The 14,560-nt window shown below is 53.8% G+C and overlaps 1 protein-coding gene and 1 pseudogene across 4 annotated transcripts in view; both read left to right on the top strand.

Moving 5' to 3' along the window:
• Positions 1-7,612, top strand: part of ILF3 (interleukin enhancer binding factor 3) — a 44,154-nt gene extending 36,542 nt beyond the window's left edge. Inside the window, exons 18-20 of one of the 3 annotated variants that reach the window (XM_017888937.1) lie at positions 2,582-2,944; positions 3,799-3,927; positions 4,431-7,612. In XM_017888937.1, the coding sequence (XP_017744426.1) occupies positions 2,582-2,944; positions 3,799-3,927; positions 4,431-4,564 (626 nt within the window). In that variant the 3' untranslated portion in view covers positions 4,565-7,612. The remainder of the gene's footprint in view (positions 1-2,581; positions 2,945-3,798; positions 3,928-4,430) is intronic. The other 2 variants (XM_017888938.1, XM_017888939.1) reach the window with 2 other exon arrangements.
• On the top strand, positions 6,282-7,612 carry LOC108539972 (uncharacterized; annotated as a pseudogene). The gene has a single exon (XR_001888543.1). The product of XR_001888543.1 is annotated as an uncharacterized LOC108539972 (transcript).
• Positions 7,613-14,560: the final 6,948 nt, after the last annotated feature.

The following is a 14,560-nucleotide window of genomic DNA, read 5'->3' as shown; positions in this document are numbered from 1 at the left end:
AAAAAAAAAAAAGATTAGCGACAGCTCTAAGGAAATGAAAGTTACGAAAGGAAATATTTTATTCAATCAAGAGAGTTTATCTTTAGGTGACTTAATGGAATTTAGTAAAAGTTGCAGGTAAACCATGAGTTGTAGATAAATTCCTAATCACCTCCCCAAGGCCTCACTTCTTTTATTTTTTATTATTATTATTATTATTTTGAGACGGAGTCTCGCTCTGTCGCCCAGGCTGGAGTGCAGTGGCCGGATCTCAGCTCACTGCAAGCTCCGCCTCCCGGGTTTACGCCATTCTCCTGCCTCAGCCTCCCGAGTAGCTGGGACTACAGGTGCCGCCACCTCGCCCAGCTAGTTTTTTGTATTTTTTAGCAGAGACGGGGTTTCACCATGTTCTCCAGGATGGTCTTGATCTCCTGACCTCGTGATCCACCCGTCTCGGCCTCCCAAAGTGCTGGGATTACAGGCTTGAGCCACCGCGCCCGGCCTATTGGGACTTTTAATCAAGGAGAAAGAACTGTGATGTTCCCTGCTTCTCTAGTAAAGGGCTGGCTTTTCCTTGGGCAGAGGTAGTGCTGCTGCGTGTGCAGCTGCCACAGACTCCAAATGCATAGAAGTTTCCGTCTACAAACACACACAGAGTCATTCTGGCTCTTTACTGAGGCCCCTGTTTTCTGGCAGGTGTCCTCCTTGGAAACTGGTTTTGGCTCTGATCAGTGGTTAGTTTTTGCAGCAAAGCCTGCGTCTGTGTTGACTTGCAAGATTTTGCGTTTATTCAGGCAAAAACTGGTCAAAATGGTTACTACGTGATTTGTTCCCAGAGGTTTGAAACATTCAGTGAAACTTTTTAAAACTTTGATTGCATGATGTATTTTTTTTTTTAGAAAGTTATTGTTTGAGAATAATGTCTTTTATACCAGGAAAATAGTTATCCTGAATGACGTTGAAAACTCCCCCTCCCCTTTATTTTTTTTTAATCAATACATGTGAAAGTAACAAGCCCTCGGCCCTTGCGTCTTCATTCATTCCCGGCTTCAGGCGGGGCGAGGTGGTGTGCTCAGTGCAGGACACTGGGGAAGCTGGGGCAGTGGGGCTGTGGGGTGTGGGTCCTGGGTCCTGGTCGGGGTGTTCTGAAGATCCCATCCTCCCAGTCTCCTCGCTGAGCTGCCGCATGTTCGCTTTCTGGCATTGTGGGACACGTCCTCCCCCTTGGTGTCTTGGCTTTGTGATGGGGGGCGAAGGAGGAGGCCTGCCTGAAGAACACAAACCGAAGGTTGCAGATAGTTCTGTCCACGTTGTGTAGGCAGCCCACCACACCAGCGTGGGGTATACATCTCCAGTGGGTGGAGGCACGTGAGGACTCCCAGTTACCCCACCCAGGAGGCGGTGGGCCCTTGGTGTCCTCAATCTGGGAAGGAAGGACAGGCAGTGTGGGAGCCTCCCCTTCCGTCCCACCCACCCTGGGCCTGGCGGTCTGGGCAGCTTAACTGGGCAAAGGTGGCTGCATTCACAAGCCGACCTGCTCTGAGAGCCCAGGAACTCAGCTGCACCTGCTGAGCGCTTGGGCGTTGCCCAGCTTGGCTGGAGAGCTACCACCATGAACTGGCCTCCCGCCTCACCCACCCTCTCAGCCTTCCCACGCCCGTTTGTGGAGACCCCCTCTGTGGGGCTCCCTTGCAAGGCTTGGGGTGCAGCATTCCCTCAGCCAGTGCCATCCCCTTTGTTCCACTCAGGCGTCTGGTGGGGCTGTGTATTGACAAACCTAGTTGACCAGAAGTGGGGTCTCGCTGCTACATTTTCAGCTTGCAGCTGAGAATGTGGTGGCTGCACTGCACGCTCTCAGCCCTGCTGCTCAGTCCCATGTGCACCCAGCAGCTGTGCTGGGGACAAGGAAGGGGCGTTGGGGACATCAGGGCTGTAGGTCTAGGCCTCACCTGGTGGCTGTCCTGGCCCCAGCCGTGGCCAGTCTTCCCCCACCAGCCAGGCTGGGGCTTGCTCACATCCTGAGTCACATGCTTGCACGAGTATCACAAGGGAGGTGCCTGCATCATTGACTAAGTCTCGATTTGTCTTCCATGAACCAAACCAGCTCAGACCAATTGGTCTCAGGATGATGACGGTCCAGGGGCCTCTTTAAACAGTATCTCTTGGGGACCTCCAGGCCTGTGCCTATGGAGCCTGTTTCCAGCACAGCAGGGAGGAGGGGGGTGGCCGCTGCTTCTCTGGGGCTTTGCTTTTCCTGTCGCCATTGGGGATCTCTGGGTAGCCGTCAGCTAGCTGTGAATGTCGTCCTGCGCTCGGAGTCCATCTCATTGTAATGTTGACATCCACTGCAAAAGCTGCTGGCGCGTGCTGCTTGGCAAAGCCCCATTGTTGTCATCAGCTGCTGGGTGAGTGGAGCTGAAGGCTGGGCCAGCCTGAATGGCTGCGCTAAGGACGGGAGCCACTGCTCCTCTCCCTCCTTGTTCTGCTGCCTCTGACCTGGGCTTGTGGGTCAGCCTTCAGGACCCATGGCTGCCGCCTGCCCTTCCCTCCCTTCTCCCTGCCCTTTCCCGTCCTCCGCCTGACCCACTGCCTCCCTGTTTAGGTCAGTTCTACAGCAACGGAGGGCATTCTGGGAATGCCGGTGGCGGTGGCGGCGGGGGCGGTGGTGGCTCCTCCGGCTATGGCTCCTACTACCAAGGTGACAACTACAACTCACCGGTGCCCCCAAAACACGCTGGGAAGAAGCAGCCGCACGGGGGCCAGCAGAAGCCCTCCTACGGCTCGGGCTACCAGTCCCACCAGGGCCAGCAGCAGTCCTACAACCAGAGCCCCTACAGCAACTATGGCCCCCCGCAGGGCAAGCAGAAAGGCTATAACCATGGACAAGGCAGCTACTCCTACTCGAACTCCTACAACTCTCCCGGGGGCGGGGGCGGATCCGACTACAACTACGAGAGCAAATTCAGTGAGTTGGCTTCCAGAACTCCTTGGCTGGGCCAGGGTCCAGGCCCCAGCAATGCAGCCCACGGAGTGGCGGAAGCTCGGCACTGCCCAGACCTCTGGCCAAGGGCCTTAGGAGGAGGACACGTGGTGTTGGCTGTGGGCGGGTGCTAGGAAGATGGGGCGTGGGGCCCCATGGTGCTGTCTCTGCCACTTTCTCTGGTGTGTTCTCCGAAGGCAGGGATAGCTGAGGCCTCTGTCTCTAGGCCCTGGCTGTGGGTGAGGCTGCAAGGTGACTTCCTGGGACTTGATCTAGAGAGTTTTGCATCCAGCCCCTGCAAGAGCCTGATCTCTCCGCCACCGCCTCTCCCGCTTCCTCATGCACAGACCCAGCAGGCCCAGGCTGCACCAGTGGCCCAGTGGGGCTGAGTAGGTGTGTCCTTGGGACCCAGCAGCTCTCAGCAGCAGGTCAGGGACTTGACAGAGGCTGCACTGGGTGTGTGGGTCAGAAGGGGGTGCCGTTTGTCTGGTGCTACTGGCTGAGGAGAGGCAGCTGCTGGGGTCTCGTGCACTTCCTCAGCTGCTGCTGGGAAGTTTGGGCTGCAGGAGCAGTTGAGAAGGCACCCCACAGCAGGGCTTTGGAGCTTGGTGACCAGCCCAGCCCAGCCCAGGGCCAGGTGACCCTGCAGGGCTGCAGCTGGCTCCTGGCACTTATCTGTTGGGGTGATGTGCGACATTGAAGCAGGCAGGGAGAAGAGTTAAGAGGCCCAGGGTCTGGGCCAGGGGCTGGCCGCGTCTGAGGCGCACCACAAGGCCCCTGGGCCGCCCCAGGTGTGTGTTTCCTGGGGCCCCTTAACCACCCTGTCTTCTTTCCCCCAGACTACAGTGGTAGTGGAGGCCGAAGCAGCGGGAACAGCTACGGCTCAGGCGGGGCATCCTACAACCCAGGGTCACACGGGGGCTACGGCGGAGGTTCTGGGGGCGGCTCCTCATACCAAGGCAAACAAGGTGGGCCTGGAGCCCCTGGTGGCACAGCATGGGGGCCCGGCACCTGCTGTGAAGCGGGATGTGGACCTGGTGGGAGCAGATGGTAGTGTGGGCAGGGCTGCAGTGGCAGGTGGGCCCTGTGAGAGAGAGGACGCACTTGGGTGCACTGGCAGCTGCTAAGGCTTTCGGGATCGGCCAGAGAGCCAGCAGTGTCCCCACTCTTAACCCCTGGTACCTGTGTGAAATGTGGGTGACACTGAGGCCAAACAGCTGTTCCCCTGGTTCTGGCCAGTAGCTCAGCCGTGGGCTCAGGTAGCTTCCCCCAGAAACAAGGGTCACAGTGGTCCCACGTCTCGGAGTCTTGGTGTCAGCCTTATCCAGTAATGTGTAGTAGGCAGGCAGAGCCGCATAGGAGGCCACAAGTCTTGCCCACCTGCATCCTGGCCGAGTCTTGGGTGTGGGCTGCCTAACCTGAGCCCCGCTGGCTGGGCCCCTCGGCTCTAACCCACCACTCTCTCTCCTAGGAGGCTACTCACAGTCGAACTACAACTCCCCGGGGTCCGGCCAGAACTACAGTGGCCCTCCCAGCTCCTACCAGTCCTCACAAGGCGGCTATGGCAGAAACGCAGACCACAGCATGAACTACCAGTACAGATAAGCCCCCGCGGGGCGGAGATTTCTACCTTCTGCACTTACTCCCCATCAGAAGATCGAGTTTTATGCATCACAGTTAACATGTCAGCTGGCCCTCCAGGCCCCCGCCCCCACCCCGTCCACGTTGCTGTGTCGTGAGGTGCAGCGGGTCACCCTGTGGCCCGTCCTGTGACCCATATTTAGCCGTGTTTGGGACTCCGTGTCTTCAATGGTTTGTTAGTTGCCATTACAACTTTGTCTGGGTAGAGTTTTTGAGTTCTTGCAGTTCAGTATCCCTCTGTCTATTCACACTTGGTGTTAGTGGTAACTCAGTTTGTCTTTAAATAGTTACGGAAGGGATACGTCATTTGTTAATGCTTTTGTGAAGTGAGTTACACGAGCTTTCTGTATTTTAATGCTTTAGTGTTTCAGTTTTATAAGTGAAGATTTTATTTTAAAACCAGTGGGAAAGAGTGGGGGGTTTCTTTTTATGTCTGGGTCATTCAGGCAGTACATCTGAATTGAGCTGAATGTAGACAAATAAAGAAAAACAAAACTGCGCCCGTCTTAGGCCTGGGTGTCTGACCCACCAGCAGCGCAAAGAGCAGGTTTCCCCGCTCTGTCCCTGCTCGGGGAAAGCAGGGCGGGCCAGCAGGATGCTCCCTGGTCCTTAGAGAGGGTCCAGTTCTGGCCTTCTAGACGTTTTACTCATGCTCAGCAAAGGCTGGTTGCTGGTCTCCTGGGCTGTGTAGACCCGGTGTCCCACCAGGCTCCCACCATCCACAGAGGGGCTCACAGTGCCCATTCTGGTCTTGGGGAACCCATCCCAAAATAGGCAGGCTTTTTCTGCTCCCTGATTTTGGTGTAGTTCTAAGTACACCAGTGATGTCCTCTGTAGGGGCGTGCCTGTGGTGGAACACATAACCCAGTTACAAAAAGAAAGGGCAGGTGAGGCCTGGGTAACCCCAGCCACGGATCGTCAGTGGCTGGAGGGAGCTTCGTGTCTGTGCTGGAGCTGCAGCCTGCTCGCCATCTGGAGGCTCGGCAGAGTGGGGAGTTGCGGTTCTCACACCAGCAGATTTCCCTAGAGCGTGATTCTCCCATCTGAGGCAATCTCGCCTCCCAGGGGAAATTTTGCAATGTTTGGAGGATGTTGTCACAGCTAGCAGGTGCTCTGGGATCTAGTGGATACAGGCCAAGGATGCTGTCAAGCATACTATGTTGCCCAGAAGAGTGGCCCACAGCGGGGACCTGCCCTATGGAAATATCAGGAGGTGGAGACCCCACGCTAGAGCAGCCCTTCTAGCTTCACCTTGCCTGGGGAGGGAGGAGGAGCTCTGGTTTCAGGGCATTGCTGGGATTGCCTTTCCCCAGGATTCCTGTCGGCCATCCAGGAAGAACTGTACTTGCCAAGCCTGGGACCACACATCTACAGAGATCCTGCTTTGCTGACCTGAGCCCCACGCCTTGGTCTCCTGTGCTTGGGTAACCATGGCCACTGGGAAAAGCGAGGACCATTTTTGACTCAGAATCTATTCAGCTAATGTAGAATAACAAGTGTGCTTTCGAAGGACGAAGATTTGCTTTCTTGAAGAGGTGAAAGAACAAGTTGTGTGCTAGAAAACTTTTGAGGGATTCTCATTTGTGTTAGAGCAGAGGATGTCCCAGATACCAAGTGGTCCCTCCTAGGAAAGGGTGGGAGAAGAGGACCTGAAGTACCCTACGATCCTAGCAGTGCACAGTGGAGGAGGGATGAGGATGGATGAGTCCTACCCCCAATTTTGATAGGATGTGTTTATGTCCTGTCTCCTCTCCTGGACGTATTAAGGGGTTGGGACAAGAAGAGACTCCTGTGAGATCAGCAGACCTTGTATTTGAGTAGAGAATACCAGCCTGTAACACCCATGGAGAGGGACGCCTCCTGGCCCCACCTGCCAAATACCTCCAAACTCCAGGCAGGCACCTGCATTCTCAACACAGGACTCCTTCAGTTTCCCACTCAGTGATTGCTACCACGGTCGTTTCTGAATGCAGACCCACCATGAGGGACAGATTCCATCCGCCCGCCCTGCTGCAGATCTGCCACACAGCAGGCACGTGTCTGGAGAGAACAGCTCCGGGCACAGCATCCTTGGAACCCTCACTTCGGTCAGGGGCCTCACCAGTGCTGATGATGCCGTCATGCCGCTTGCCTGTGACAGTATCCCAGCTACAACAGGACGCTGGGTTCAGGAAGATGTGGCTATCACCTTGAGCACTGACAGTGGCCTTCCGGGCCAGTTGCCTTCCAAACCCAGGAAGCTGACCTGCAGGAGGGCCTACAGATGGGCCCAGGAAGAGCTAGGCAGCAGTTGGCTTGTGATGAGACACCCCGACGCTTTGGGTGGACGGTGTCCTACATGAGTTGATAGGATGGGGTGCTTGGTGGATGGGCCATGGAGGTCCTTGAGTGGGAACTGGGTGCACACCATCCCAGAGGGCTCAGGATGCCCCAGGAGGGAAAGAAGGGCAACAGACTACACGATTGGACATGTGTGGTTGGCTAGGATGAAGTTGGAGGGAGGGGTGGGGGATTGGTACTGATTCCAGGGAGGAAGTATTGGGGCTTCATGAACTATGATGAAAGGAGGCCTCTGAGCCATAACAAGGGGCATATCCAGGATTTCCGCCACCCTGGATTTAGTAGAGCCAGTAGGCCCTGGTTGTCACTCTGGGCAGGGATGCTGTCAGCCCTGAGGGTTGCCACCCACCTGTTTGTTGCCCTCTGTACTGGCAGGGAAACATACACCCCTTGTCTCACCACCAACTTTGCTCATGTAGTCAGTAGGGCTGGCCCTGCCCCAAGGACTCACTGCATGTACCCGGACCCCTAGGCCTGGCCTTTGCAGCAGAGGTGGCAGCTTCTGGATTCCAGCTGCAGCTGTGAGCCCCATGCTGGCTGTGCACTGCACGGGCCTGAGACCGCTGGATACAATGTTGGGCAACAACTCAGCCAGCCTGATGGCAGGCTCAGAGGCTCGCTCTAACCCATCCCAGAATAAATGGAGACTTCATGTGTTCATTGTTTCATTCACTCAACATGCGTTCGTTCATTTTTTTTTTAAGAGAGACAGGATAGACCTGTAATCCCAGCACTTTGGGAGGCCGAGGCGGGCAGATCACGAGGTCAGGAGATCAGGACCATCCTGGCTAACATGGTGAAACCCCGTCTCTACTAAAAATACAAAAAAATTAGCCGGGCGTGGTGGTGGGCGCCTGTGGTTCCAGCTACTCAGGAGGCTGAGGCAGGAGAATGGTGTGAACCCAGGAGGCAAAGCTTGCAGTGAGCCGAGATCATGCCACTGGACTCCAGCCTGGGCAGCAGAGCAAGTCTCCATCTCAAAAAAATAGAAATAAAAGAAGATACTGTTCTGTCATCCAGGCTGAAGTGCAGTGGCATCATCATAGCTCACTCCAGTCTTGAACTCCTGAGAGCTCAAGCAATCCTCCTGTCACAGCCTCTGGAGTAGCTGGGACTACAGGGCTGTTCCTCCATACCTGACTACTCTTCTTGTAGAGGTGGGTCGCCCAGCCTAGTCTCAAACTCCTGGACCTTAAGAAACTCAGCTTCCCTATAGTGGCTGGGATGACAGGCAGTGCCACTGTGCCCTGCTGTCCTGTTTATTATTGAGTGATGATTACATGTCAAGTCTGGTGCTGGTTGCTGGGAACGCAGTGATGAACCTGCTCCCAACCCACATGGCTCTTCAGACACAAAGAGGGCTGTGTCACAGTGGGACAGGGAGTGCCTGTCAAGGGTTTCCCCTGAGGTGAGAAAGGATGGGTGAGTTGGACCCAGGAGTGTTAGGAAGGGAAGGGGAGGCCAGGCAGAGGGAATAGCTTGAGCAAAAATTCAGCTGGGGTATGAGGATGGGCTTTTAAGAAGCTGAAGTCAGGTGGGTAGAGTATTTTGGATGCAAAACGAAGGAATGCTGGGAAATGAGGCTGGAGGTCAGTGGGATCTTGAGGGCCCCCAAGTGGAGGGCCAGGCACAGGAGTTCTTGCTTGCTTTCTAAGGGCAGTGGGGAGCCATGGATTCTGACCTGGGAAGACCTCAGGCCCTTTCAGGCTTCCCAAGAATATTACTTATTTATTTTGTTGGCCAGGCTGGAGTGCAATGGCGCGATCACAGCTAACCGCGATTCTCCTGCCTCAGACTCCTGAGTAGCTGGGATTACAGGCATGTGCCACCACGCCTGGCTAATAGTGTATTTTTAGTAGAGACAAGTTTTCTCCATGTTAGGCAGGCTGGTCTCAAACTCCCAGCCTCAGGTGATCCACCTGCCTCGGCCTCCCAAAGTGCTGGGATGACAAGTGTGAGCCACCACACCCGGCTATTTATTTTTTAAGATACAGTCTTGCTCTGTCGCCAGGCTGGAGTGCAGTGGAGCCATCTCCGCTCACTGCAACCTCCGCTTCCCAGGTTCAATCAATTCTGCCTCAGCCGCCCAAGAAGCAGTAACTACAGGTGTGTGCTATCATGCCCAGCTAATTTTTGGTTTTTGGTTTTTTTTGAGACAGCCTTGCCCTATCGCCCAGGCTGGAGTGCGGTGGCATGATCTCAGTTCACTGCAACCCCCGCTTCCTGGGTTCAAGTGATTGTCCTGGGTCGACCTCCCCAGTAGCTGGGATTACAGGTGTGCACCATCCCATGTCTGGCTAATTTGTATTTTTAGTAGAGACGGGGTTTCGCCATGCTGGCCAGGCTGGTCTCAAACTCCTGACCTCGTGATCCACCCGCCTCGGCCTCCCAAAGTGCTGGGATTACAGGCGTGAGCCACACCACGCCTGGTCAACGAAAAATATTTTTTTTTTTTTGAGACGGAGTCTGGCTCTGTTGCCCAGGCTGGAGTGCAGTGGAGTGATCTCGGCTTACTGCAACCTCCGTATCCCAGGTTCAAGCTATTCAGCTGCGGCCTCCCGAGTAGCTGAGTGAGATTACAGGCACCTGCCACTACACTTGGCTAATTTTTGTATTTTTAGTAGAGACAGGGTTTCACCATGTTGGCCAGGCTGGTCTTGAACTCCTGACCTTGTGATTCGCCTGCCTCAGCCTCCCCAAGTGCGATTACAGGCGTGAGCCACCGCGCCCCGCTGAAACAGTATTTTTTAGACAGGGTCTTGGTCTGGTGTGCAGTGGTGCCATCATGGCTCACTCATCCTGAGTATCTAGGACTACAGGCCACACTGCCTGGCTAATGTTTGTTTTTCTTCATAGAGGCAGGGTCTCAGGTTGGTGTCCAATTCCTGCCTCAAAGTGTCCTCTCTTCGGCCTCACAGTGTTGGAATTAACAGTTGTGAGCCACTGTGCCTCAGGACGGTTGTTTTGGTTGGTGAGCTGAGTAGGTGTGTGGGAGAGGTAAGAATAGGGGCCCTGGAGACCACAAGAGGCTTGAGTTCTGGAACATCAGAGCTGAGGTTTACAGTGATTTTTGCGGCCGAGTACACTGGTTTTGATAAGGGAAGAGCTCCCAGACTCGAGGGTTAAAAACGGTATGTCAAAGAAAAGGGGCCCATCTCACTTCTCAGGGAGACGATCATTCTCTCCACGGAGTAACCAAGAAGTCCATGAACTCCCAACTCTTGGGCCAGTGCGTTTGTCTTCTCAAAAGATCGGGCGCCTAAGGTCATCTTGCTTGGCAACGGGGCAGTAGGTGGGTGGCAATGTCACAGAAGGACAGTTCACACACGTCCGATGAATAAACTGGAGAAATCCTCCAGGCTACCGAAATGACCACCCAAACTCAGGGCTCCAAGGACCCTTACTTCAGCAAAACCCCTAACTCCCGTCTCCCAAATGTTCTCTATTCCTCAGTCAGTGCTCAGAAGTCCGTATTCTGGACCCAGGACCTCAGCACCCACTCCCTAAGGCCAACCACGTAGTCCCCTATTTGGGGGCTGTCCTGAGCAGTCGCGGGCGATCCCAGAGAAGGCAAGGTTGGGGATCTAACAGCCCCGGTCACGCACCTGGGATGCTGCGTAAGCCTCCATGTGAAGAGCGCGGAAACCGCCCCAGGCCCAGCCGCTACAAACCACCGCTTCCAAACTTCCCGCTGGTCACTAGGCTGCTCCGGGTGCCCACCGCCCCTTCCTTCCTTGCGCAATTAACAAGCTCCGACTCCAGATGGAATTTCGCAGGCCCCGCCCTGTGTATAAATTCTCTTCGTCCTGGGGTTGTCAACAACCTTTTTTTTTTTGGAGACGGAGTCTCCCTCTGTCGCCCAGGCGGGAGTGGAGTGGCGCCATCTCCGCTCACTCAGTGCAACCTCCGACTGCCTGGTTCAAACAATTCTCCCGCCTCAGCCTCCTGAGTAGCTGGGATTACAGGCAAGCGCCACCACGCCCGGCAACAAACTCTTCTAATTGGCCGCACTCGCTGGCCCCGCCCTCACAGAGTGTGCCACTGCGTGGAGCGCGCCGCTTCTCATGGGACGTTTACGCAGGCTCCGCCCCCTGAGCGGCCGCGTTCCTGGTCTCCAGGCAACGCCTGTGGCGCTGTCCACCGTGCTGAAGTCTCACACCAAGCACCGCCTCTAGCTGCAGGTTCACGGCGCCCCCAGCTCTCCCAACAGGGGCCACTAAGCCTCCGCTGCGCCCTATCCCCAGTTTATCTCTTGGTGATAGTTAGAACCCACTCCCTTCCACGCTGACTGACAAAGCCCTACTGTCTCATCCAGCTCAGAGGAAAACCCGAGGCTTCCTACGATTTTGTGCCGTCACCTCCACACCCTCATCTGCTCGCCTCCAGCCACACTGACCTCCATGCTGCACAGCTGACAATCCAGACACATTCTCACCTCCAGGCCTTTGCTCTTAACTGTTCCCAAGGCCTGGAATGCTCTCTCCGATTCGGCATGACTCCTCCATCCTTCTTTCAGGCCTTAACTCAAATCTCACCTTCTCAGTGAGCCCAGCCCTGACTATCCTGTCCTACTGAACACATTGACCTCTCTATATATGTATATATGTATGTATATAATTTTATTTTTAGTGTTTTCGAGACAGGATCTTGCTCTGTCTCCCAGGCTGGAGTGCAGTGGTGCAATCACCTCCGGAGGTGGAGGTGCAGCTGGGATTACATGTGTGCAGCACTGCGTCCGTATAATTTTTATCTTTAGTACAGACGGGGTTTTCACCATCTTACCCAGGATGGTCTCCAATTCTTGGGCTCAGGTGATCCACCTGCCTCAGCCTCCCAAAGTGCTGGAATTATAGGCGTGAGCCACTGCATCCGGATTAGAATATATATTTTTTAAGTGGGTGGATTAAGCCTCTTGTTGATCATTGTTGAAGTCGGGTCATTGGTTACAAGGTGATAACTATGCAATTCTCTGTACGTTTGTCTATGCTTGAAAAGTGTGTAATAGAGAATGTCGGGTGGCACCGTGATCTCCAGGAAGGGCAGAGAACCAGCATTGGGGGCTACACAGCCAGTGATGGTACCCCACTGTCCACCCCAGGCATAGCCCAGTGAAGAAGCCTCTGTCACAATGACTAAGTACAGAGACTAGTTGATGCCACAAGGATTACTGTGGCTGGACACCAGATGTGCAACCACCTATAAATTTCCTGAGTGTAGCTTCAGTTTTGATATAAACTGTTCTTATTTTCATGAATCTCTGTAGCGTGGATGTAGCTGCCTCCAACCCCTGTCCCTAGTGTTTTCTAGCCCAAGGGCCTGTTTCTCCTTACCACTGGCTTTTGATCCAAATTGTGAATGGCAGGACCTGAGCTTGTGCAGCCTGGCAGCAGGGCAGGCTGGGAAAGTAACTGTCAATTATAACTTCTATGGAAAGGCAGACTTAGCCTTAACAGATATGACATTCTCACAATGCAGGGGAGTATGATGGGGGTCAGGTGTTAGGTGGCCAAGGAAAGCAGGGGTTATACTAGCCTCAGAACAGCAAATCCAGGCAACCCTTAATCCAATCAGCCATTCATCCAATCATGGTGATTGCATTCTAAAATGCAGAGGATTCCCTCCAACATTCCAGAAGCTTCTGATAACCAAGAATTGCAAGCAGGTCAGAGCTCCAAGAGAAGTTCACCCAGAAAGGAAAGAGGCTCACATTGATAAGATAATGAAATACAGTTTTTGGAACCTAAACCACAGAGCGGCAACATTGGCTGCACACAGAAATTCCTTGAGGCTTGAAACAAACAAAACTGATGACTGAGTCATCCTCATAGATTTTCTTTCTTTTTTTAAAGAGATGATCGGCCAGGTGCAGTGGCTCACGCCTGTAATCCCAGCACTTTGGGAGGCCGAGGCGGGTGGATCACCTGAGGTCAGGAGTTCGAGACCAACCTGGCCAACATGGCAAAACCCTGTCTCTACTAAAAATACAAAAAAATTACCTGGGCGTTGTGTTGGGTGCCTGTAATCCCAGCTACTTTGGGAGGCTGAGGCAGGAGAATTGCTTGAACCCGGGAGGTGGAGGTTGTAGTGAGCCGAGATTGCACCATTGCACTCCAGCCTGGCTGACTCTAATTTCTGGCCTCAAGCAATCCTCCTACTTCATCGTCCCAAAGTACATAAGCTGCTCACCATAGATTTTAGTTTAAGTTGTCTGGGCATAGAGATAGTTACAAACTCCACAAGTGGCTGGGCGCAGTGGCTCACGCCTGTAATCCCAGCACTTTGGGAGGCCGAGGAGGGCAGATCACCTGAGGTCAGGAGTTTGAGACCAGCCTGACCAACATGGAGAAACCCCGTCTCTACTAAAAATACAAAATTAATCGGGCGTGGTGGCCCTTGTCTGTAATCCCAGCTACTAGGGAGGCTGAGTCAGGAGAACCACTTGAACCTGGGAGTCAGAGGTTGCGGTGAGGCAAGATCACATTATTGCACTCTAGCCTGGGCAACAAGAGTGAAACTCTGTCTCAAAAACAAACAAACAAACAAACAAAAAAAAACCCACAGGTAATTCCATGTGCAGCCAAGAGTGAAAAACAGTGGTTCTGAAACTTGAGTGGGCATCAGAATGAGATAGAAGGCTTGGCAAGAAGCAGATTTAAACACATATTGGCCAGGCACTGTCGCAATCTTCCTGCCTCAGTCACCCAAGTAGGTGGAATTATGGGTAACTTTTTAACATTTTTTTTTTTTTTTTGCCATGTTGCCCAGGCTGGTTTCTAACTCCTGGGGTCATATGATCCACCCACCTTGGCCTCCCAAAGTGCTGGGATTACAGGTATGAGCCACCGTGCCTGGTAAACGTTTTGAAAATAAAATATTAGCTGGGCACGGTGGCTCACGCCTGTATCCCAGCAGTTTGGGAGGCCTAAGTGGGTGGATCACTTGAGGTCAGGAGTTCAAGACCAGCCTGGCCATCATGGTGAAACCTCATCTGTACTAAAAAGAAATAGCTGGACGTGGTGGCTCACACCTGTAATCCCAGCACTTTGGGAGGCCAAGACGGGCGGATCACCTGAGGTCAGGAGTTCGAGATCAGCCTGTCTCTACTAAAATACCTGTCTCTACTAAAATACAAAAAAATTAGCTGGGTATGGTGGCGCATGCCTGTAATCCCAGCTACTTGGGAGGCTGAGGCAGGATAATCACTTGAACCTGGGAGGCAGAGGTTGTAGTGCGCCGATATCATGCTATTGCACTCCAGCCTGGGCAACAAGAGCAAAACTCCATCTCAAAAAAAAAAAAAAAAAAAAAAAAAGGCCGGGTGCGGTGGCTCACGCCTGTTATCCTAGCACTTTGAGAGGCCGAGGTGGGCGGATCACGAGGTCAGGCAATCAGGACCATCCTGGCTAACACGGTGAAACCCCATCTCTACTAAAAATACGAAAAATTAGCCGGCTGTGGTGGTGGGCGCCTGTAGTCCCATCTACTTGGGAGGCTGAGGCCGGAGAATGGCATGAACCTGGGAGGCAGAGCTTTCAGTGAGCTGAGATTGTGCCACTGCACTCCAGCCTAGGCGGCAGAGCGAGACTCCGTCTCAAAAAAAAAAATGCTGGCCAGGCACAG

This window comes from Rhinopithecus bieti, unplaced genomic scaffold, assembly GCF_001698545.2.
Source record: "Rhinopithecus bieti isolate Rb0 unplaced genomic scaffold, ASM169854v2 scaffold_18862, whole genome shotgun sequence".
In the NCBI taxonomy this organism is placed as follows: domain Eukaryota; kingdom Metazoa; phylum Chordata; class Mammalia; order Primates; family Cercopithecidae; genus Rhinopithecus; species Rhinopithecus bieti.
Note: the sequence above shows the minus strand (reverse complement) of the source record. Positions and strands in the feature narration are given on the sequence as shown.